Genomic DNA, 23,749 nt, shown 5'->3' on the forward strand with positions numbered 1-23,749 from the left:
GCCCGGTGGGCCTGGCGGGAAGGTCCTCTCCCTGTCGCAGGCATAGGTTGGCCTGCAGCCGTGGTGGCCCGGGGCTCCTTGGGGCCCCCAGGGTGTGAGGGCTGGGCCGTGGCTCCGCGGGAGAAGGGAGGTCTGTGGGCGTGAGGGGAAGGGTGGGCACCCAACTGTGTCCAGCGGGCTGGGGCCACGCTGTGACTTTCGTGTGTGACCTTCAGGGAGTGTGGGCGGCGGCCGAAGGGGCACATATTTGTGTCCCAGTCACTGTGACTGGGTGTGGAGTGGGGGTGACTCAGGCCGGTGAGGGAGGGAGGCCGTTAGCCCCTGGCCCCCGCGTCCCAGGCCCTGAGGAGAATGGAAAGTGATTCACGCAGAGGAGCACATCTCTGCCTTTGGCCACAGCCCGAGGTATAGGGTGCCGGCCTCCGCCCCGCCCCCTGCCACGGGGGTCTGTGTTCCTCCCCTGCCTCAGACCCAGGTTCCCTCGGAGGGTGAGTGGTGCCGTGGCCTGCAGTCTGATACCCAGCTCAGGGGCATTCTGGAGGCTGGCCCGTGCCTGCAGGTCGGTCAGTCCGGGGGCAGGAAGTCTTGGGCTCCCGCCTCCTGGCACCAGGCGATGCCCTGCCCCAGGGGAATGGCCTGCGCCCCGGCTGGACTGCGTGGTCAGCACGATCGCCACCCAGCGGTTTACTGGTTCCAGGAGATCTGCAGCGGGGAGGGGGGCAGAGGCTCCACCTGCCACCGTCAACCTGCCATCCTGGCTGCCGCTGACGGTGACTCATTCCCCTGGGGAGTGAGCCGGCGCCTCTCCCCGAGCACCGAGCACCCGGCCTGGTGCGGAGCCCAGGGCCCCAGCGGGCAGGGGAGTGCAGAGTGAGGAGGGGCCCTCCATCTGGGGAGGGGTCCCAGCACATGTTTCTTGCGCCCTGTCCCGCTCCACAGAGCTCATCTTCCCTCTGCCTGCAGGGAAGGCCAGGGCCCAGTTACATAATGGGTCCCACACGCCTCTCAAGCCAGCAGCCTAGTCCAGCAGCGGACCCAGGAGTCCCTATTCCCCAGTGCCCGCTGTGGGCATGTCCTCATTCCGCTGCCTGGGCCTGCTGGGGGAGGGGGCGGTGCCTGCTCCGTGTCCCCCAGGGGGCTGTGCAGCCTGGGAGGGGGTGGGGAGGCCCTCTCCAGGGAAATGAATTCCTGGCCTGACCCCAGATGCCAGCCTGCCCAGCTCTGCTCCAGGGTAACGCTGGGTGCACACACAGCCCCATTGTGTGCCCGGGGCCCTGTGCCCACAATGGGCCTGGCACCAGCTCTATCAGCAGCAGTGGCTCCGTCAGCTCCTTAGCACCCCTTGCCAGGGCCGGAGCCATGGGCCCTGGGGAGGAGGAGGCGGGAGGGCTGGTCCTTAGGCTGTGAGCATCCTGCGTGGAGGGACCGTTCGGATACCCGAGGGACCAGGGGAACAGACTTGTTTCTCTCACGACTGTGAGCTGCAAGCGCAGGGGGTGTCATCCCTTCACGCGAGAAAGCGGCACCCAAGCTTCAGGGGTCAGCTCGGGGTCACGGCCAGCAAATGGCGCAGCTGGGGCAGCAGTGGGCTGGAGTCTGCGCCCTACCACTCACCTGCCGTGCACCCGGCCTCAAGTCAGGGCTCAGGAAAAGGCCGCCAACTCCGGGGACAGAGACAGGCCACTTTCTAAAAGTGTAAGTCCCCATGTGCGGTGTGAGCATGGTGGGTCCTTTTCAAGGACGATGCTGGGCTGGCAAAGCAAGTCTCTGAGCTGGAGGGCAGCTTTGTGCCTCGGTTTCCTTGGTCCACCCACACTGTATACCCCCATGCTCTTTAGGGGGCACAGGAATGTAGAGCTGAGGTGTGGCCGGGGCAGAGGCCTGGGCCCTCACCCCCTTTTCTTGTGCTCCACAGGCTGGCAAGGAAGGCCTCGTCCCCAACTGAGACCTCCCTGCGGAGGGGTGCCGAGACCCTGGTTTCTATGGTGAGGGTCCGCCCTGAGCTGCCGTCTCCTCAGGTTTCCTAGCCTCGGAGGGGCCTCGGAGGCCGGGGAGCCTGCCGAGGGGCAGCCCAGCTCCAGGCGGTGAGGGTCCATCTCAGCTTCGTACCCACATGCTCAGGCCATGGCAGAGGGTGCCCCGACACAACTCCTATGGGGTCTGCCCCGTTTCTCATTTAAAAAAAAATATATACTTTATTGATTTCTTACAGAGAGGAAGGGAGAGAGATAGAGAGTTAGAAACATCGGCGTGTGAGAGAAACATTGATCAGCTGCCTCTTGCGCACGCGCGCACACACACACACACACACACACACACACACACACACACACCACTCCCACACTGGGGATGTGCCTGAACCAAGGTACATGCCCTTGACCGGAATCGAATCTGGGACCTTTCAGTCCGCAAGCTGATGCTCTACCCACTGAGCCAAACCGGTTTCGGCCCGTTTCTCACTTTCTGTGCTCAGCTTATCCACGCCATGAACTCGGACCGCGGGGACTGGGCAGAGATGAACGCTTCTCTTTCCCGTGGCCCACCCGCCATCTCCTCTGCTCTGGACACGAAGCCCCGGTCCCTCCTTCCGAGTCCCTTCAGCGCCCTCGGCAGGTGACCGGGCTCTGCATGACCACAGGTTGTGCATTGCCAGGGCTGTGCTGTGGGGGCCGGTGGGGCCTGGAGGACAGCTGGAAGGGGACACAGAGGCCTGGCCCCTCTCACCCCGGCCTGAGCCTCGCCTCCTTCCCCCTCCGCGTGGGCTCATCTCCCTCCACTTGTGCCACTCCCACCACCAGTCCACGCATCCTCACCCACGGCCACAGCCGTGGGCACGTGGGGGGCTTCCAGAGATGTGAGGGGATTGGACGGTGGAAGGGGGATGAGGCAGGGACCACATCTGGAGGCCCAGGTTGTACTGGGGAGAGGGAGAGAGGAGTTTCCCGGGCTGAGCTCAAGGCTTGTTTAGGGAAGTGGGGGGAGAGGGGTCACCTGGATGCCTCGAAGGCCTGACTTGGAGTTTGGACTTTATCTGGTGGACAGTGGGGGGCGCTGGGGGCGATAGGCAGGGAAGGGCATATGTTTGCTGCTCAGTCCATTTCACTTCTGCTCCTTCGTTCTCTCGGGGCTGTTTTCTGTTTCTCCCAAGACGATACATCCTTCTCTGCTCTTCAGTCTCTTCTCTCTGATCCCTGCTCACCCCATGCCACATGCCACACTGCTCTTGGCTTCCTCTGCTCAGCCACCCTGGCCAGTGCCCCTGCCCTGCTTTTGTGTGGCTTCCCCTTCCTCTCCCGGTCCCTGGCCCACCTTCCCTGGGGAAGGGGTTGGGTGGCGTTGGGCTTGAGGGGAAAGGGATTCGGACGTGGTGGGACTGCGTGGCGGGACTGGGTGTGATGGTGGCGGAGCCAGGAGGTGCCTTCTGTTCTGACAGCCCCAACCCTCAGGGAACAGCCCTCCCCCGACAATGTCGCTAAGGCTCATCAGGAGGATCTTACTTCACATCTGTCAACCTGATGAATGGAGATATAGATTTATCTAGCAGATACATTAGGGTGACAGGCCTTCATTATTTTGTTATTAAATTTAGCAGAAAGGGATATTTAACCAGATGGAAATCAGAGTGAGCAGACAACTACTGCTCTCGTTGGTCTCCTTTCAAATATCTGCCCATCCATGCATTTATCCATTATCCATGCATGCACCCACCCACCCATCTATTCATCCACCTACCCATGCATCCATCCACGCATGCATGCATCCATCCATTCACACGTTATATTCACTTACCCATCTAATATATCCATGCCCTCATCCATGTAGCCATCAAAGATTTATTGAACACCTATTTTGGATGTTTTACATCTAATCCTTACAGAAGCTCTCCAAGATGGACTTGACTGGGAGGACACTGGGACCTGGTGAAGTTAAGTTGCTGAAGGTCATGCAGACAGTGAGCAGCTGTACCTGCTTCCAAACACATGCACTTGGTGTGCATGTGGCCTTCCTTGGTGTCCCAGTGCCCAGTTCTGAGCGTGGAACTGAATGAACGAAGGCTAAGGTTCTGGAATGCCGGTGTCCTATAGTTCTATCCTAGATGCAGCCTGGGGTGAGAGGCAATGCTGGGCTTCTGGTCTTATTGGCTTTGCCACCCTGGAACGGAGGCTTCTTCATCACATAACCCTGCAACCCTGGCACGCCCCTGTTTCTTCTCTCCGTCTTACCTCCCACAGGTGGGAGGCTCCGGGTACACCCTGGGCAGCTTCAGCAGTCTCCTCCGGCCACTGGGCCCTTACACCTGCTTCTCCACAGGATGGCAGCCCCTCCTACTCTGCCCCTTCATCTGCCTTTCTTGTTAAGTGTGGGGCCGAGCGGTGGGAATGGGTGTGATGGTGACTGAGCCAGGAAGATGCCTTCTGCTGGTGAGAGTTAGCTGCTCACCAGATCAGCGCCGGCTCCTCGGGCCTCAGTGGCTGAGTACAGGCCGCTTACTTGGAAGCACCGATCATGGAGTAGACCCGTGAGACTGGGGAGGGAAGGAAGCCAATCAAACGTGTGTTAGGAGCGTGGCTGCTGCGGGCACCTGCGGCCCGGTCTCCTTGGGGACCTCTGCGGACCGAGTTTTAGCGTTCTCACAGTGGGTGGGCGGAGGGAACGGGGTGTTTATCACTTGCTCCCCTGGCTGTTTGGCTCAGGGTGCTGCCTCCTCTGGCTCTGGCACAGAGGCAGGCGCTGGCATGGGAAGGCTCAGGTGGGCTGGCTGGCTGTGCTCAGGGGGTGTGGCTGGGGCCCTGGCAGCCTCTGCCGCACTCACTGGACAGGCCTGGTGGTCTGGCTGGTCCCTTGGAAGGTGTCTCTTGTCAAGCCCTTTGCCCACAGCTCCCTCCCCGCAGCTCCCTCCCCAGCTGCCCTGGACAGACCCTTCCCCCTGGGGCCCGTCACCACCTTCACCGTGCTCACAGGTTCTTAAGGAGCTCCTACTACGCGCCACAGAGGAAAAGAGGAAGCTGTCAGGACCCCTCCATGCACTCACAGTGGAGGGAAGGCTCCCAGTGTGAATGTCCTGACCCTGTGTCCACACCAGCGGCCCAGGCAAGGGGCCCAGCTCTCTGTGACTGCTGTGGCTTTCCCGACTTCCTTTCCTTCCTCTCGCTGCCTCTGCCTCTTCCTTTCCCGGGGCCACCAGCTCCGTGGCTGCCACCGGCCGCCTGGGAGCCCAGCAGTGCGGAGCCTTCCGGCGCTGCCTCTGGGTCTCCATGCAGAACAAGGTGCGATTCACAGACAATGGAGGGCAGCTTACTCAAGGGCCCCTGCGCTGTCCCTGGAGAAGGCTCTGCCGGGGACCTGCTTCTCAGAGGGGCCTCCTCCCTCTTGACGGCTCCCTCCCCTAGATCTTGCCTTTTGGGGTGAGGGCTTGGGGAGAGCTAAGAGCAGGAAGTGGAGTTACTGAGGCCTTTGGTGTGGGGATGGGGAGGGACCAGCAACAGGGCCGGGGCAGGTGCCTCCTTCACGGGTCCATTCACACTGAGAACTCCTCTGGGCCCCTCAGGCAGGCAGGCCGAGTCCTGGGCCCTGGGACGCCTCTCCCCAGCCGCCACCCACAGCCTTTCCCCTCCACGTTTTCGCCTTCAGACCAGGTTTGGTGGAGTGTGTCTGCCTGTGCTGGCCTACCTCATGGCCTTGGGTGTCCTCCCGCTTCGGACTGTGCCGTCCGTCTCCAGCCCAGGGCAGGGCCGGCGCTGGCAGGGCTCACGGCTGCCTGGGACCTGCCGCGTGGACGGAAAGGTGGCCGTCCTTACGTGGGACAGGAGTGTGACTGTGAGGCCGGAGGAGGACAGGGACGGTTTGCACAGGGACCTTGAGGTGGAGGTGACGATGAGGCTGCTCGTTGGGGCCTCAGGTTAGGGCTCCAGCATCTCTGATCCGGGAGGAGTGAGTACAAGGCAGCTGCCTCACGGGGGGGGGGGGGGGGGGGAGCCCGGGAGGAGGAGATGGAGGTTCGAGATGATGAAAGGGGAGAGCAAAGTTACGGATACTCCTCCCCACCCAGCGCACACAGCTCGGGGTACTCGGTTCCTCTCTGCCCGGCCACGGGCCTTGTTGCCCCATGGAGTTTAAGGACAGGAAAAAAAGGGTGCACGGGCTGCTGAGTGCGTTGTGAGAGTAAGACTGTGCTGTTTCTCTCATACCGTGGGGTGGGGGCGGGGCTGGTGGGGCGGACTCGCTCCTCTGGCTGCTGGGACCGGAGCGGTGGGGTCATTTCTCCTGCGGGGAGAGGCTGGTCTTCAGAGCAGGTCTCCTCCGACTTCCCTTGGAGAGGGGCGAGGGGCGGCTGTACCTGGGCAGGCAGGAGCAGCCCCGGTCCCGGCTGGGACAGCTGCCGTGCCCGGGGCAGCCCTGGGTGGGTGGGTGGGTGGGGGGCTGAGCTAGGACCCCCGCAGGGGTGTTCTCGGGCTCTGTGCCCCTGGTCACTGGTCCCTGAAGCCCAGCGCAGGGCAGGGCAGGGCCGGGCCGGCCTAGGTGCGTGTCGGGAGGGAGGGAGAAGTCTGCGGTTCTCCAGAAGCCTCTGCCTGCACTGGCCACTCTGTCCTGCCCCCACGGGCGTGAGTCAGACCGAAAGCAGAAGCTGCCAGGCGTTGCGCAGGGTGAAGCGAGGCAGAACCAACTGTGCTATTTTGGAACCTGGTTAATTCCCCGCCTGTCCCCCCCTCCGCTCAGCGCTCCAGCCCCTCCGGGGGCAGCACTCTGCCTTCCTCAGGGACGGTCAGGACCGGACTGGGCTTCCTCTGGAGTGTGTGTGCGTGTGTGTGTGTGTGGGGGGGGGGGGGTGCTGCAGGCCCCTGTCCTGACTGGACCTCCCCCTCCCCTGCCCTGGCCCAGAGAACTGGCTCCTGGGGAAGCAGCCTTCTGGGCGGAGGGAAGGGAGCTCGCAGCCAGGCAGCCTGGTGAGGTGATGGTCACCAGCGCTGAGCACTGCCCGCTGCCCCCTCCTGTCGTTGGCCACTGCCCTCGGGGCCAGCTGTCAGCCGCCTCGCCCGCCCGGGGTGTCAGTGACAAGAGCCTCAGGTGGGAGCTGTCCCGGCAGTGACTCTCAGTGGGATGGGAGGGATTTCCGGGCCCAGCGGGGAGATATTTCGGGGCCAAGGGCCTTTCCAGAACCCGTGACATCGATACCCTGCCGCAGCCCCAACTGACCCCCTGTCCATGGTTCGTTCTGGGCCGTCCCGGGCCTGCCCGGCGAGCAGGCCCCACATGTTAGGGTTCCTTTGGAGCCTGCATGAGCCCGGGGCCCTGGCAGTCCAGCCCGCGGTGGTGAGCGAGGTCAGTGGGTGTGTTTCTGAACTGAGGGGGGGGGGGAGCTGCCCCCCGCTGCGGGCCGGGGGCGGGCTCTGCCCTCCTTCGGCGGTGTGGCCGGGAGGGGGCCTGCACCGTGTGCTGCTGCCTCTCAGAGGGGCCCTGGGGTCAGAGCTCCCCCTGCCTTTTACCCCCGACAACCTGGGTGTCAGGTTCATGTGTGAGGGCTGGGTCAGCAGGCCTGTTGCAGGTGACCCTTTAACATGTGGGTCCTTGTCAACCTCAGGCGAGCCGGGCTTGGGTTTCTCATCGCTCCGATGGGTTTGGGGCTGGGAGAGGCGAGAGGGAGGGGTGCAGCGTGTGGAGGAAAGGACCGTCTCCTCGCCCTGGCTGGTGTGGCTCGGGTGGTTGAGTGCCATCGGCCTGTGCGCCCTCAGCTGGCTGGTTCGATTCCCGGTCAGGGCACCTGCCGGGTTGCTGGCTCTGTCCCCAGTGGGCAGCGGGCAGGAGGCAGCCGATCCATGTTCTGCTCTCACAGAGATGTTTCTCTCTCCCTTCCTCTTCCTCTTCCTCTTAAAATCAATAAAAATTTCTGAAATTTCTTTTTAAAAAAAAACAAAACAAAAAGAGTGGCCTCCTCGGCCAGCTGCAGAGGGCACACCCTGCTCAGGGCCGGCCGCTCTCTGCTGGGGCCGCTCTCAGGGGGCGTAGGGGGTGGTACGTGCTCGCGTGTGTGCACGGGGTGTGTGTCGGATGCTGTGTGTGTGGTGTGTCTCGGGTGGCCTGTCTGGATTGCCTTTCCGCTGATGACCACGTCAGCTTCCAGGCTGCCTCCCCCCAGACCTGGGCTGCCCCTCGGTCCCCAGTGAGCGCCCAGCTCAGAGCCCGCCTGCAGACCTGCGTTCCGCTCCCACCTTGGCTCCCGGGCCTGAGTCAGGGCTGTTTGCCCCCGTTCACTGTGGGGCTCAGAAAGGCCCTGCCGGACCCTAAAACATCTCCCTCCCCCTGGAGCCTGTACCCACTGCCGTCTCTCCCCGCCTGTCACCAGTGCTCATGCTTGGAACCAGGTGACCGAGCCTCCAGAAGCTGCAATAAAGTGACGCTAACGGCCCACATGCCTCCTACGGCGCCACGGTGATGCGCAGATTCTGGGCCGGGCCTTTCTAACCCGCCCCCTGGGGATCTGATGCCCGGAATCACGCATTGAGTGGTGAGGACCTAACAGGCCCCTCCCATCTAAGCTCTATCCAGACTGACGCTGCGCACACGGCCAGGGACCTAGCTCGGTGGACCCCCTCCGAGGTGCCAGGCACACCAACCCTTCAGCTCCCTGCATCCCTCACCTACTCCAGGGAGGAGCATCTGTTTACAGATGGGGAAACTGAGGCTCTGAGAGGTTACGTGCCTGTCCCTTCCCTGTCAGTGTCCGGAGCACTTTCCACTGACCCCGGCTGTCTGCCTGAGGGCAGACTCAGGACCAGAGGCAGCCGAGTGGATGGTGAGGGGATGGACCCCAGCTGTCCCAGCACTGCAGGGGCAGCAGCCCTGAGGGGTTCTGTGGTGGGGTGGGCAGAGCTTGAAGGGAAGGAGGGGCTGAATGGAGAGCGTGCTGGAGGAGGCCAGACCTGATGGGCCCACGGCGGCCCCACCTTCCTGGCCCAGGGCCCCTGCACCAATGGTCGTAAGGCCTGCTGCCTGCCTCCTCTTGGGCACCCAGCACCTGGCTGTGCTCCCTGCGCTCAGCCCGGGCAGGCCGGGGGTGGGTGTTCAGACTCCCTGACCGGGGCCCAGTTCCACGGCCACCGGCTGCGTGATCCGGGGCAGGTGGTGGGCCTCTCTGTGCGTCAGCCGCTCCCTGTGCCTGGTGCGCGGCAAACCTGTGGGTTTATACGGGGAGATAAGAGAGAAAGGCCACCTTTGTGACCTTAATGCGATTGTCCCTGCTCACCGGTGCTTCTCCGCCCTCCTTTCCCCTCCTCTCGTCCAGTGTCTTCTTTTATTTAGCAAAGCCTGGATGCTTCCGTTATCACGAGGTTGTTTTCAAAGCACTCAGAGGCAGATTGAACTCTTAGGAAGGGGGCCAAAGGGAGTTCACTCGCAGTGTCCACGCTGAGGAGACTGGAGAGGCTGAGAGGTGGGATGCAGGTGACGGAGGAGACGAGGGGCCCCGGGGGCAGGGGCAGGCCCTGAAGCTCTGTGGGCGAGGCCTGAGGCCGGGGGCTGGGTCTGCAGTGAGCCCTGATGTGGGAGCCAGAAGCCACCCAGGTGTGGCTGCCTGTCCTCTGGTCCCTCCCCCCCCCAACCCCCCCCCCCCTTGCGGGAGTCAACCGGCCCTCCCTGTCCACGCAGTGGCAGGTGGAGAAGCAGGGCTGGCCCTCTGAGGCCACCACAGTGACCCATGTCCCTGCGTCTTCCCGCAGGCGGGCCCTGGCTTCCTCACCTGTGCTGGCCGCACCCCTGAGAGAGCCTGGGCTTGCACCCCCACTTTGCTGTGCTCTTCCACTGTGACCTTGGGAGGTCACTTTTAAAAAAATATATATTTTATTGATTTTTTTTACAGAGAGGAAGGTAGAGGGATAGAGAGCTAGAAACGTCGATGAGAGAGAAATATTGACCAGCTGCTTCCTGCACACCCCCTACCGGGGATGTATCCGCGACCAATGTAGGTGCCCTTGACCGGAATCGAACCTGGGACCTTTCAGTCCGCAGACCGATGCTCTACCACTGAGCCACACCGGCTTCGGCGGGAGGTCACTTTTGGAGACAGTTTTCTCACCTGCTAGAGGTGCCGTTTGTCCCGAGGGGTTTGTGGAGGACACACGAGGCCCGCAGTAGCTCCTATGGAGTAGCTGCGGCATCGGTCCCTATGGTGGGGACGCGGAGAGTTTGCTGCGGAGAGAATGGGTGATCACTGAGCAGGCCTTGAGCCATTGGACAAGCAGCCTCTGGGGGCCCTGAGTCTCATTCTGGGCAGCCCAAGGGGTGGGGTGGGGCAGGGGTGAGTGCTGGAGGAGGAAAGCTGGTTGTTCTGGGAGCCTCCTTATAGCTGGGAGACTGGTAGGTGGACAGGTAACAGCCAGAGGAGAGGGTGGGCAGGACGCTCACATGCCCGGGTGTCCAGGAGGGGCGGACAGTCCCCTCGCCCACTTCAACCCAGGAGGAAGGCAGCCGCCCACTGAGGGGCAGGGTGAGGGTTGTGTGTGTGAGTGTGTGTGTGTGGGTCAGAAAGAGAGAGAGAGAGAGGGAGAGAAGGAGAGGGAGAGGGACAGGGACAGGGAGAGGGAGAGGGAGAGGGAGAGGGATTGAGCTGTGGGCACTGGAGGGCACCGAGCCGGCTGGGAGCTCCTGTGGCTTCCCTCTTGCCCACCGCCAGGCGCCTGCATGGTGGAGTGGAGTGTGTCCTGGGTTCGAGTCTTGCTCTGCGTCACCCTTTCGGAGCCTTCGTTTCCTCCTGTAATTCACAGTTTGCTCCCCAGTCTTATTCATCAGCCTGCGCCAAGAGCGTTCCCACTCGGCCGAGTGATGATGTTGCAGGAACCACATCCTGCACCGCAGCCTTTGGTCTGTCTGAGGTCAGGTGACACAGCTGCGATGGAGTCAGACTGCGGGTCCCCCTGGGAGGGGGTCCTGGAGGGAGCTTTCCAGAGAATGGAAACGGGCTCCCCTTCGGTCTGGGCGGCGGTACCCGTGGATGCACACCAGGGAGACGCCTTCGAGCTGCACCCTTAAACCCTGTGCATTTTGCTGGGGAACCTTCTACCTCAACAGATAGGAGAAAGGCCCGGAGGCTAAAATGAACATGTGAAAAGCATGCACCACGGACCTCATTTCTGTTCCTGGTACCAAATACCTCCCCATCAAACAGAGCACACGTCCAGGGGCGACTGGGACTGCCACTCGCTCTTCTCAGCGTGAGGGGAGCCCCGCTGTTGCCTTTATGACCCGTAGGGGGCACCGGGCCAGGTAACACAGTAACAACCGCCTTGGCAAGTGTCCCCGGTGTGTGGGCTCTGTGCGGAGCGCCCGCCCACTGACCTCTTCTGAGTCCAAAGGTGGGCATCATTCCCTGCCCACTGCCTCCCCCGTGGCACTGCGTGATCATGTGATCCACAAGCTCTGGGAGGAAAATGAAAAGAAAGCACCTTGTAAAACACAGGCGGTTGGAGAGGAAGCAGAGAGGGTGCCCGGGAACAGAAAAGCTGGTCTGTCCTGTCAGGAGAGACAGGGCTGGGTTACTGGGGGCTGCTCTGCTCCAGCCTGGGGTCTTGATGGGGTGTGTGTGTGTGTGTGTGTGTGTGTGTGAGAGAGAGAGAGAGAGAGAGAGAGAGAGAGAGAGAGAGAGAGAGAGAGAATATGATGGAACCCTTTACTCAAAAAACTCAAGAGAAACAGGATGGTGACTCACCCAGAGGTGCCCCGTTGGGCATGGACAAAGCAACCGTGCACAGTGATGGGACAGGGATAGTGCCCCTTTGCCCGTTTTCTCCTCCTTGCAGGGGCGCCCCAGCTTAGGGCAGAGCTGCTCTGTGGGAGGTGGCCCCGGCGGGGAAGCCCCACGTGCCTCCTGTGGCAGGACCGCCGGCTCCCGGCATCTCATGGCTCCTTGCCATCTCTAGCTCTCTTAGGGTCTGACCCCACGGATGCCCCGGGACCCCTGTGGTGATTGGGAACGGCCTTTTCCTCTCCGGAGGTGTGGGGATCATGCGGACATTCCTGTTCCGTTTCCTGCTTCGTGGGGCTTTCCTCTGCGGCCTCCTCTGCCAGGGCGGGCTCAGAGCAAACAAGACAAACCCCGGTCCTGGAATCCTCCTCTCTCTTCCATTCCCAGGGCCGAGCGCTTCCCCAGGAGGTCACGGGGTCCCTCCCGCTGCCTCCGGGCGCCTGGCACCTGTGCACAAGGCCTTCCTTCAGGGCCGGTTTGACTTCCCTCCGCCCCATGGCGCGGTCCCCGGGCACGGGTAGTTTGCTGCCGGCGGGTCAGAAGACAGCGTCTGGCCGGAGGCTCGGATCGCAATAAATGGCTTCACCAGGCGTCCCGGCCTCCGAGCGCGCGCGGTGTTGTTTCAGCCGCCAGACATGTGTTTTTCTGGGAATGCAGGAAATTGTCTCTGCCCTTTGAGGGAGGCCAGAGGCTTTCTGCCTGTGCTGGGCGGTTCCAGGCCGGCTCCTCGTCCCAGGCAGCCTCTGGCCCTGGGCTGGATGAAAGCGATCAGAGAGCAGCTGAAACGCTTTGATGGTAAGGAAGGGGTGATGCTTCCGTGGGAACCCTAACTAAGAGGTGGCATCTCTCATCCCAAGGGCAGGACCAAGGCCAAGCTCCACGCCTGAGGGTTTGGGCGGTGGAGCCAGACGGCCAGGGTCCAGCCTCGCTGCTCACCGGCTCTGTGACCTTTGGCAGCTGCCAGCTGCTCTGCGCCTGGGCTCTCACCCGGAACGGGGAGGGGGCAGCACCGTGAAATAACGGTGATTATTAGGGTGATTTGAACAACCCCTGCACAATAGTAAGTACTTCGTAAGCGTTAGCTGTTAGTATAGATTCTATAGAATGCTGTTCCCAATGAAAAACATATACATGTTCATTATAGAAAAAGAACATTCCAAAAGTTAACAGGGGAAGAAAAAGAAAAACACACCACACAATTACATCTTGCAAAGAAGACAGGAATATTTTATATATTTCCCCCAGGAGATTTTTCTGTACATATCTGTACATGGTGATGATCAGATTTTTTAAAATTTATTTTTTGTTAATCCTTACCCAAGGATATTTTTTCCCATTGCTTTTCAGAGATGGTAGAAGGGTGAGCAGGAGGGGGGGAGAAAAAGAGAAGCGTCGATTTGAGAGACACATGGATTGGTTGCCTCCCGCACGCACCCTAATTGGGGCCGGGGATTGCACCTGCAGAACAGGCAAGCGCCCTTGACTAGGATCGAACCCGAGACCCTTCCAGGCACGGGCGGGCGCTCTAACCATTGCACACACTGGCCAGGGCTGATGACCAGATTTTATGTACAATTTGCACCCCTACATTTTGTCACTGGACGTACCCCCACGTTGCTTATCATACTCAGAACACCCAGAAGGAGGGAAAGCCTGCTGGGTATTCTGTGTATTTCTCATGGTTCGGTGTAGACGGGGACGGCATCTCTGTGCGGAAAGCTGCTCCCGCACTTCGAGTTCCTTCCTCACGGCTTTGGCAAACGGCTTTCCCGAAGAGGTGTCCTGGCCGCGCCGGGCAGTTGTGTTGAGCAGCCTGGTACCCACGGAAGTTCAAAGTCGTAGCCACCCTTCGGTGGGAGGGCACTTTATGCAACCCTCCTTCTCAGTTACTCCAGTTCGGCCCTCCTTCTTACGTAATTTTTTAAAATGGAAGTGTAATGCGCAGGAGGTAAACAGATTGTGAGCAGCTGGGTCGTTTTCATAAACCCGACACTCCCGTGTCCCCAACATCAGGTTACAGAACATCCCCAGCCCCCTGCCCGAGCCATCCAGGCCACATCCCGTCCATCCGCCCCACCCGGTGACCAGGTCCCCGGCGTCTGACAGAGATTGGTTCCGCCCGTTCTGAACCTCATAAGCACGGGCCCCACGGTGTGCCGCTGTGAGTCTGGCTCCTTTCGGCCGACATCCTGTCTGCAAGTCTGATTGTGTGCGGCGGCAGGGGGCCCCCACTGTGTTGGGCCAGACCCCCCTCCTCACCCCCTTTCCTGCCTCCGGGCCCCGGGGTGCTCCCCGGGCGGCTGCTCTCCGGGGTGCGGCGGTGAGGCCAGTGCGTGTGCTCGGCGGGGCTCAAGGATGCTTTTCTGAGGGCATCACGGCACCATGTAGGGACGGAGCTGCTGGCAGGTGGCGCGTGTGCATCGTCCGCTTCCTGCTCCCGTTTCCAAAGGGTCACCGGAAGGCAGAAGGGCCCCCGGGCAGCTCCGCCGGCCAGGGGAGTGTCTGCCGTGGCTGAGAGCAGTGTCAGGGGCGTGCAGAGGGTGCTGTCCCCGAAGGCTCCTGTCCGGGGCCGGAGCGGAAACTGCGACAGGCCCTGGATCCTGGCCCCAGAACCCCAACTGGCATGGCCTCTGACCTTGGCCCCGGGCCTCTGGTGGCCAATCAGTGTCCTCACCTGGGGCCCTTGGCTGGCCCAACAACGATGGCATTGAGCAGGGAAGGGCTTGGGCCGAACTCCAGGTAGACGTGGGGGACCCCAACTTCGGACATGATTGGAAGCAGGGTGGGCCCCTCACAAACTTCCTTTTCCCTTGTTTTAAAAGAATCACACAATCGCCGAAACTGGTTTGGCTCAGTGGATAGAGCGTCGGCCTGTGGACTGAAGGTCCTAGGTTCAATTCCGGTCAAGGGCATGTACCGTGGTTGTGGGCACATCCCCAGTAGGAGCTGTGCAAGAGGCAGCTGATCGATATTCTCTCTCATCGATGTTTCTAACTCTCTATCCTTTTCTCTTTCTCTCTGTAAAAAATCAATTAAGAAAAAATATAAAGAACCACACAAGTAGCACCTATCACAATAAGAGTAAGTGATTCGAAAATGGAATAAGAAACTAGAAAACCCCCTCTTTTCCGCTCCCCTCCCCCCCACTCCCCTTCCCAGCAGGAACCACTCTGAGCAGGTGGGGTGTTGGGGAGCTCAGAACAGCGGATAAAGAGTGGGGGCCGTGAACCAGGCTGCCTGCCTCCGGTTTCCATTCTGCTGCTTATTCGCTGTGAAACTGTGGGCAAGTCACTTTGCGTCCCCTGTGCCTCAGTACTCTCCCTGAAAACTGGACCCACGGCCGTCACCTCCCAGAGCCGCTGTGAAGAGGGAGGAGTTAAAGTCTGAGAAGCATGGCCAGCCCTGGTCCAGGCAGGCATTCAGAAAGCATTCTGATCCTCCTGATCTCTTCTGCACACTCACCCGCTTCCTGCCGAGCGCCCAGGCTGCACATATCATTCCGCAGTTTGCCTTTTCCGTCAGTCATGTATCTGAGTCCTTTTTCCTATGTCAGGACTCTTCTGTTCTGGGGTCTTCTTTCTCCTTGTCTGTCCCATGGGGGGCGGAGGGGGAGGCAGCGACATCTCCCTCTTTCCTGGTCCTCTGTCCACACCTTCTCTCAGGAAAGGTTCTGCTCAGCGCTCATAGTGAGGGGAGGTGCCCGCACGCACGCGGGTGGAAGCTGCCCTGGCCCTGAGCAGAGGAGCCCAGGTGGAGCACAGAGTGGAAACTGGGTGCCTAAGGGGCTGGCCCCGAGAGCCCCTGTCGCTCCACAGCCCCAGGGAACAGGGAGCGTGGAGCAGGGCCTGAAGTCCCCCCCACTGTCTCCTGGAATCCTCCCAGCCACCCCTGAGGAGCCGAGGCTCCATTTTACCGGGGGGACACAGATGCCCAGAGAGGTTCAGTGGCTTTCCCAGCGTCACCCAGCCAGTCCGGGCAGGGCGGGGCCCCAGCCGAGTCTGTCGGACGGTGCAGCTCATTTTGGCCAGAACTAAGCTAGAGCCCAGAGTCAGCCAGGCAGAGGTAGAGCCGGCTGGGAGGTTCTGGGTAAACAGGGGCAGGAAGTGGCCTGTGGGTTCTCAGGGCGCAGATGGGGGTGGCTCTCATTCTCTCGGCTGAAACTTAAATCCCTGCTGCGTTTTCCATGCAACTGGGCAGGGGCAGGAATTCTTTGGGACATCAGACACCCTTCTCCCCCCCCCCCCCCCCCCCCCAGTCCCCGCAAGAGGAGGCTGGGGCAGGGAGAAGGCTGTGCTGTGCAGCAGGCACTCCAGGCTCCTGGCTGCTGAGTTCATGCATGGGGGACTGATGCTGGGAGGGGTCCGGGAGCATTTTCTTTTGTTTTTTACTTTACTAGAGGCCCTCCCTCAGCTCAGCTTGCACCCTCTCCAATCTGGGACATCCCTCTCATAATCCAGAACTGCTGGCTCCCAATCACTCAGCTGCCTGCCTGCCAGCCTGATCACCCCCTAACCATGCCCCTGCCAGCCTGATCGACACCTGACTGCTCCCTTGCTGGCCCAATTGCCCCTAACTTCCCTCCCCTGATGGCCTGGTCACCCTTAACTTTCCTCCCCTGCCAGCCTGGTCATCCCTAACTGTCCTTCCCTGCCAGCCTGGTCACCCCTAACTGTCCTTCCCTGCCAGCCTGGTAACCCCTAACTGTCCTCCCCTGCCAGCCTGGTCACCCCCAATTGCCCTCCCTGCTGGCCTGGTTGCCCCTAACTGCCCTCCCCTGCAGCCTGGGTTCCGCCCCCCCCCCCCCCCCCCGCCCAACTGTCCTCCCCTGCAGAACTGGTCATCCCCAACTGCCCTCACCTGCTAGCCCGATCTCCCTCAACTGCTCTCCTCTGCCAGCCATCTTGTGGCGGCCATCTTGTGTCCACATGGGGGCGGCCACCTTTGACCACATGAAGGTGGCTATCTTGTGTGTTGGAGTGACAGTCAATTTGCTTATTACTCTTTTATTATGTAGGATCGGGGTGAGTTGGTCAGTGGCATTATGTGTGTTTCAGGGGCACAGCTCTAGAATACAGCATGTGCCTATTGTGTCGTGTGCTCAGCGTGCCCGGGGCATGTGGGCTCCCCGTGTCCCTCCTCTGTTCTTCCTGCCAACACGGGGCACTGGGGAGGCTGCGAAAGGCCCTCAGATGTGAGAGTGAGCAGGTGTGCTCGGGGGATAAGGTGAGCATGCCCAGGGTCTCCCCTGAACCACCTCATCCACCCTCGGATCCCCTCAAGTCCCCCCCTCAACCCCACACCCAGCCCAGGGGCCCAGGGAGGAGCCTGGGGCTTTGTGGGAAGAGCCGCTGTCTGTGAGGGGTGACGGCTTTGACAATGGGCCCCTGAGCCACCTTGGAGGACGGGGACAGGCTGGGACAACCCACCGCCTGGATGCTCAGGCCCGCGTGGCTCACAATCTCTGAGATCTCGTCCCCGAGGGCGGTGGCGCCCGGCGTCCTGCCTCCACCTGACACGCGAGCAAACTGAGGCCGGGCGGCCAGAGCAGCTGCCGGCCCGCCGGGGTCTCCGCAGCCAGAGCCAGCTCCAGCCCAGCCCTTTGTCAGAGAAACAAGGGGCTCCTTCTCCCCCCCCCAGCCCCGTCTCCCCGCGCCGGCTGGCACTGCCAGGCCCAGCCCCTCCCCAGCGGCCAGCTGAAGTGAGACTGACCCTGAGGCAGAGGAGCTGCGGGCGCTGCTGTGTGAGTGTGGGCAGCTGCAGGGCGGGCGGGAGGGCTGGGCTGGGGTCAGAGCCGGCGGGACTGCCGCGCGAGGTGGGCAGCGGGTCAAAGACAGGCTCCCCCTCCGGGAGGGCACGGGAAAGGGGCGGGGGCTGCAGCGGTGCCCCTGCTACAGGCCCGAGAAGGGGCAGAGGGGGGCGTGTGCCCCTCCTCCTGGGGACTGTCCGGTTAAGAGCTGCCCCTGAAGCCTTGACTACCTCCTGGCCTGGGAGGGCGGAGAAGGGAGCACGGTGCAGGGAGCACGGTGGTGAGGGAGGGCCGCTGAGTGCTCAGACCTGGAGGCCATGGTGCTGTCCCACTCGGGAGGGAAGCAGCTGTGGTGATGGACGGGGACGGGGCTGGGGGTCCGCTGGCGTGGACTCCATTCCCGGCCCTGGACCAACCAGACATGCAGCCTGGGACAAGCTCCTCCCGCAGCCTGGGATTGGCTCCCAGCCACTGTCTTCTCTGCAAGACCCTGACCTCCCCGTGCCTCAGTTTCCTCGTCTGTAAGAGGAGAACAATGCCAGACACCCCCTCGTGGGGCTGGCGGAGCACCCGCACACGGTGCGCGCTCAGACATGTGGACGGCTGCTAGCCCCGGGCCGCTGACTCTCATGGAATCTTGGCCAGGACCTCCCGCTCATGCCTGTGTCTGGTGCCTGGCATTTGACCGGACCTGCCAGCCATGTGCTTTCCTTTTCCACCCGCAGAGGTCTCCGGCCCGTGTTCAGGCCCCAGGGTGCGGCTCTGGCCTCTGCTCCGCCCGGCAGCTAAGCCTGCCGATCCATTCCCCACTCAGCCTGTGCATTCCCCACTCAGCCCCCCCAGTGCCACCCGCTGCTCGAGCCGCGTTATTGTGACTGAACACTCTCACCAATCTCCCAATGTAGAAGCTGTTCACAGGTGAGGAAACTGAGGCTCAGAGAGGCTAAGTGACTTGCCCAGGGTCACACAGCAAAGAGGCGGCCGAGCTGGGATTCAAGCCCATGCCTGTCCTGTTGGGTAGCATGTGCTCAACCATGTAGTCTTGGCGTCTCTTGCAATATCCCTGGGAGGGGACCCTCCAGCCCCTGCCAGGACCTGGGTGGAGTCTGGGCCACCTTCCAGAGAGTCTGAGCCCATCCCAGCTGGGAGGGACCTTACACATCACCCAGGCCTACCCCATCTAATATTTAATATGTAAGATGGCGATGCTGTGCACAGGGACACGGAGGCTCAGAGAGGATGTAACCAGCCACTGAGTGAGCCAGGGACAGAGCGGGCCCTGCTGCAGGCCTCGTCTGTCCCGCCCCGCCTCCTCTCAGACTGGGCCTGGAGGCCTCAGCCCCGTCTCCCCCCCGCCCCGTGTCCCTCCCCCACCCCTGCAGAGCTCAGGCTGCAGTGCCCTCTGGGAGCCCTGGCAGGCGAGAGGCCCTCTGGGAGCCCTGGCAGGACCGGGGCTGGAGCGGCCCTCCCTGCCCTGGGCTGCCACGGCCTCCGACTTGCCGTTCTCCCGCGGGACCGTGGCCTCCGGAGCGCAGCGGCTGCAGTCGGCCTGCGGCTGCGCGGCCGTGCGGGTCATAAAGAGCAAACGCTCCCCGCACGCACGCTTCGATAGAGCGATAGGGTCTGTCGTCACAGACCCTGGGCTGGAAGCCAAAGGGACAACAGGGAACAAGACGGACAGAATGCCTGCCCTCAGGGGAGCTTGCATTCCTGGGAAGAGATAGACAGCGAATGGAAGAACTAAGCAAAAATGCATAGTATTTAAGAGGGCCACCAGTGATACGGAGAATCATAAAAGAGGTGGGGGTTTTGCGATTGCAAAGGAGGCGGCCATGGAAAGTCTGCAGTGATATTTATGCTCTGGAAGATGAAGGAGCTGCGGTGAGGACCCGAGCCACCGGGGTCTGGTGGAAGGGCATCCAGGCGGAGGGCAGAGCCAGTGCCCAGGCCCTGAGGTGGGGGCGCACCTGGTGTCTGAGGGTCGGGGTGACTAGGGCAGGTGGAGAGGGGAGAGCAGGAGGCGCGGGGTCAGACCCCAGGGCCCCTTTCTGGTGAGGATGTGGGCTTCCTCTGAGCAAAGTGGGAGCCCGAGTGAGTTCTGAGCAGAGGGAGGGGCGGGATCTGACCCGGCTTTAACGGGATCCCCGGATTAGAGTTCTGAGTAGAAGAATCTGGTGAGGCAGGAGAAAGGAGAGGCTGCCCAGAACCAAATCACATGGCAGCGAGGTGGAGGGCAGAGGAGGACGCCCCTGAGGTCAGATCTGACAGGCCCCAGGTGTGCGGGAGCGGAGGGCGGTGACCCCAGTGTGGGGGCCGACACCTGCAGTGAGTGAAGCAGAAGGAATCCGCTTCTGGCCCAGGACCCAGGGCGCTTGCATTCCGGGCTCCGCAGTGATCCTGGGCAAGTGCCCCGCAGCAGGTCTGCCATGCACCGGGGCACTCCCTCTGGTCCGGGCCCCGCCCCAGCCCCGGTGCTCCGAGCGGCCACGCCTCACAGACCTGCCCCTGCCCTGTCCCCGTCCGCAGGAAGCCAGCGCCAGCGGCCATGGCGTCGCGCATCGGGCTGCGCATGCAGCTCATGCGGGAGCAGGCGCAGCAGGAGGAGCAGCGGGAGCGCATGCAGCAGCAGGCCGTCATGCACTACATGCAGCAGCAGCAGCAGCAGCAGCTGGGGGGGCCGCCCACCCCGGCCATCAGCACCCCCGCTCACTTCCAGTCTCCACCCGCTGTGCCCGGGGAGGTGCTGAAGGTAGAGCTCGCTCAGGCCTGTCCCCTCCAGCCTGCCCCCTCCCGCCCATCCCCTCCGTCCTGTCCCCTCCCGCCTGTCCCCTCCCACCTGACCCCTCCGGCCCATCCCCTCCCGCCTGTCCCCTCCGGCCCGTCCACTCCCGCCTGTCCCCTCCCGCCTGTCCCATCTCACCTGTCCCCTCCCACCTGTCCCCTCCCGCCTGCCCCCTCCCGCCCGTCCCCTCCGTCCTGTCCCCTCCCGCCTGTCCCCTCCCACCTGTCCCCTCCGGCCCATCCCCTCCCGCCTGTCCCCTCCGGCCCGTCCACTCCCGCCTGTCCCCTCCCGCCTGTCCCCTCCGGCCTGTCCCCTCCCGCCTGTCCCCTCCGTCCTGTCCCCTCCGTCCTGTCCCCTCCGGCCCGTCCCCTCCCGCCCGTCCCCTCCCGCCTGTCCCCTCCGGCCTGCCCCCTCCCACCTGTCCCCTCCGGCCCATCCCCTCCCGCCTGTCCCCTCCGGCCCGTCCACTCCCGCCTGTCCCCTCCTGCCTGTCCCCTCCCGCCTGTCCCCTCCGTCCTGTCCCCTCCGGCCCGTCCCCTCCCGCCCGTCCCCTCCCGCCCGTCCCCTCCCGCCTGTCCCCTCCCGTCCGTCCCCTCCCGCCTGTCCCCTCTGGCCCATCCCCTCCTGCCTGTCCCCTCCGGCCCGTCCCCTCCCGCCTGTACCCTCCCGCCCGTCCCCTCCCACCTGTCCCCTCCTGCCTGTCCCCTCCAGCCCGTCCCCTCCCGCCTGTCCCCTCCAGCCCATCCCCTCCCGCCTGTCCCCTCCGGCCTGTCCCCTCCAGCCCGTCCCCTCCCGCCTGTCCCCTCCCGCCCGTCCCCTCCCGCCCGTCCCCTCCCGCCTGTCCCCTCCAGCCCATCCCCTCCCGCCTGTCCCCTCCGGCCCGTCCCCTCCCGCCTGTCCCCTCCCGCCTGTCCCCTCTGGCCCATCCCCTCCCGCCTGTCCCCTCTGGCCCATCCCCTCCCGCCTGTCCCCTCCTGCCTGTCCCCTCCGGCCCGTCCCCTCCCGCCTGTCCCCTCCCGCCCGTCCCCTCCCGCCTGTCCCCTCCTGCCTGTCCCCTCCGGCCCATCCCCTCCCGCCTGTCCCCTCCCGCCCGTCCCCTTCGGCCTGTCCCCTCCAGCCCGTCCCCTCCCGCCTGTCCCCTCCCGCCCGTCCCCTTCGGCCTGTCCCCTTCAGCCCGTCCCCTCCGGCCTGTCCCCTCCAGCCCGTCCCCTCCGGCCCCGCTCGAGCCGCCTCCCCCCACAGGTGCAGTCCTACCTGGAGAACCCCACCTCCTACCACCTGCAGCAGTCCCGGGACCAGAAGGTGCGGGAGTACCTGTCGGAGACCTACGGAAACAAGTTTGCTGCCCACATCAGCCCCGCCCAGGGCTCCCCGAAGCCCCTGCCCGCCGCCTCCCCGGGGGTGCGGGCCGGCCACGTGGTGTCCTCCTCAGCGGGCAACAGTGCCCCCAACAGCCCCATGGCCATGCTGCACATCGGCTCCAACCCCGAGCGGGAGGTGAGTGCGGAGCTGCCGCGGCTGCCACCCAGGTCCTGCCCTCAGGGAGCCCCCGTCTGAGGGGACACGGCCCTGCCCTCAGGGAGCCCCCGTCTGAGGGGACACAGCCCTGTCCTCAGGGAGCCCCCGTCTGAGGGGACACAGCCCTGTCCTCAGGGAGCCCCCGTCTGAGGGAGACACAGCCCTGTCCTCAGGGAGCCCCCGTCTGAGGGAGACACAGCCCTGTCCTCAGGGAGCCCCCGTCTGAGGGAGACACAGCCCTGTCCTCAGGGAGCCCCCGTCTGAGGGGACACGGCCCTGTCCTCAGGGAGCCCCAGTCTGAGGGGACACGGCCCTGTCCTCAGGGAGCCCCCGTCTGAGGGGACACGGCCCTGTCCTCAGGGAGCCCCAGTCTGAGGGGACACAGCCCTGTCCTCAGGGAGCCCCAGTCTGAGGGGACACAGCCCTGTCCTCAGGGAGCCCCCATCTGAGGGGACACGGCCCTGTCCTCAGGGAGCCCCCATCTGAGGGGACACGGCCCTGTCCTCAGGGAGCCCCCGTCTGAGGGGACACGGCCCTGTCCTCAGGGAGCCCCAGTCTGAGGGGACACAGCCCTGTCCTCAGGGAGCCCCAGTCTGAGGGGACACAGCCCTGTCCTCAGGGAGCCCCCGTCTGAGGGGACACGGCCCTGTCCTCAGGGAGCCCCCATCTGAGGGGACACGGCCCTGTCCTCAGGGAGCCCCCATCTGAAGGGGACACGGCCCTGTCCTCAGGGAGCCCAGTCTGAGGGGACACGGCCCTGTCCTCAGGGAGCCCAGTCTGAGGGGACACAGCCCTGTCCTCAGGGAGCCCCCGTCTGAGGGGACACAGCCCTGTCCTCAGGGAGCCCAGTCTGAGGGGCCACAGCCCTGTCCTCAGGGAGCCCCCGCCTGAGGGGACACGGCACTGTCCTCAGGGAGCCCCAGTCTGAGGGGACACAGCCCTGTCCTCAGGGAGCCCCCGTCTGAGGGGACACAGCCTGTTCTCAGGGAGCCCCAGTCTGAGGGGACACAGCCCTGTCCTCAGGGAGCCCCAGTCTGAGGGGGACACGGCCCTGTCCTCAGGGAGCCCCAGTCTGAGGGGGAAATAGCCCTATCCTCAGGGAGCCCCCATCTGAAGGGGACACGGCCTGTCCCCGGGGAGCCCGTCCCCCCTGGCCTGTCCCCGGGCACTCTCAGAGGCCCACAGGAAACCTGCACAGCCATCCCCCTGGCCATTGGCTCCTTGGGGAGGAGACCTGGCTGGGCTCTGGGGCTGTGGGCCCTGGAAGCTCAGGCTCCCCCCCACTCCTGCCCGCAATCAGGAGTGGAGTGGGGTGGGCTCCAGTGCCTCAGGGCAGGGCCTGGCAGCCTGCCCTCCAGTGGGCCCTCCCCAGACAGACTTTTCTCTTCCAGTTTGACGTCATCGACAACATTATGTGTCTGGACGACGTCCTGGGCTTCATCAATCCCGAGTCTCAGATGCCCAATACGGTACGGCTGGCCGGGCTGGTGGGGTGGCAGAGGGAGGGGCCGAGGTCCTCCTGGCTCTAAGCCTGGAGAGAACCAGACCCGGGCCGCCTCCATCAAATCCTGTGAGGAGGGCCCGGGCCTGGGACAGCTGGGATCCCGAGGGACGTGCGTCCACCCGCGTGCCCGATGGGGCTTCAGCAGGGCCAGGGGCCTGGTGGGGTGGGGGCAGGGGCAGGGTCCGGGTGCTGGGCCTCAGCAGAGGGGCAGGGAGCATTCCTGGGGGCAGCAGTGGCCACAAGGAGGCGCAGAGCCGGTGAGCTCCTTTGGGTCCGGGGCTCCCCCTTCTCCAAGCCGAGGGCCCAGCGTGGCCTCACTCCATGGGGCGAGGGACCGGGCGGCTCTGTCCCCTTCCTCCTGAGCCTCCGGCTGCGAGAGCCGAGGGAGATGGCCGGTGGGACGGAGCCAGGCGTGGACTCAGGAGGCCTGGCTTCCGGCTTTGGCTGTGACCTTGGGAAGTCTCT

General features: G+C 63.5%; 1 protein-coding gene across 2 annotated transcripts in view; it reads left to right on the top strand.

The window, feature by feature from the left end:
• The window catches only part of TFEB (transcription factor EB), a 48,309-nt gene that overhangs the window by 20,022 nt on the left and 4,538 nt on the right, over window positions 1–23,749 (top strand). For both annotated transcript variants that reach the window (XM_036413754.2, XM_036413755.2), the window contains exons 2-4: window positions 20,007–20,229; window positions 21,505–21,759; window positions 23,172–23,249. In XM_036413754.2, coding sequence (XP_036269647.1) covers window positions 20,026–20,229; window positions 21,505–21,759; window positions 23,172–23,249 — 537 coding nt within the window. In that variant the 5' untranslated portion in view covers window positions 20,007–20,025. The remainder of the gene's footprint in view (window positions 1–20,006; window positions 20,230–21,504; window positions 21,760–23,171; window positions 23,250–23,749) is intronic.

Source organism: Pipistrellus kuhlii, unplaced genomic scaffold (genome assembly GCF_014108245.1).
Source record: "Pipistrellus kuhlii isolate mPipKuh1 unplaced genomic scaffold, mPipKuh1.p scaffold_m20_p_5, whole genome shotgun sequence".
Taxonomy (NCBI): domain Eukaryota; kingdom Metazoa; phylum Chordata; class Mammalia; order Chiroptera; family Vespertilionidae; genus Pipistrellus; species Pipistrellus kuhlii.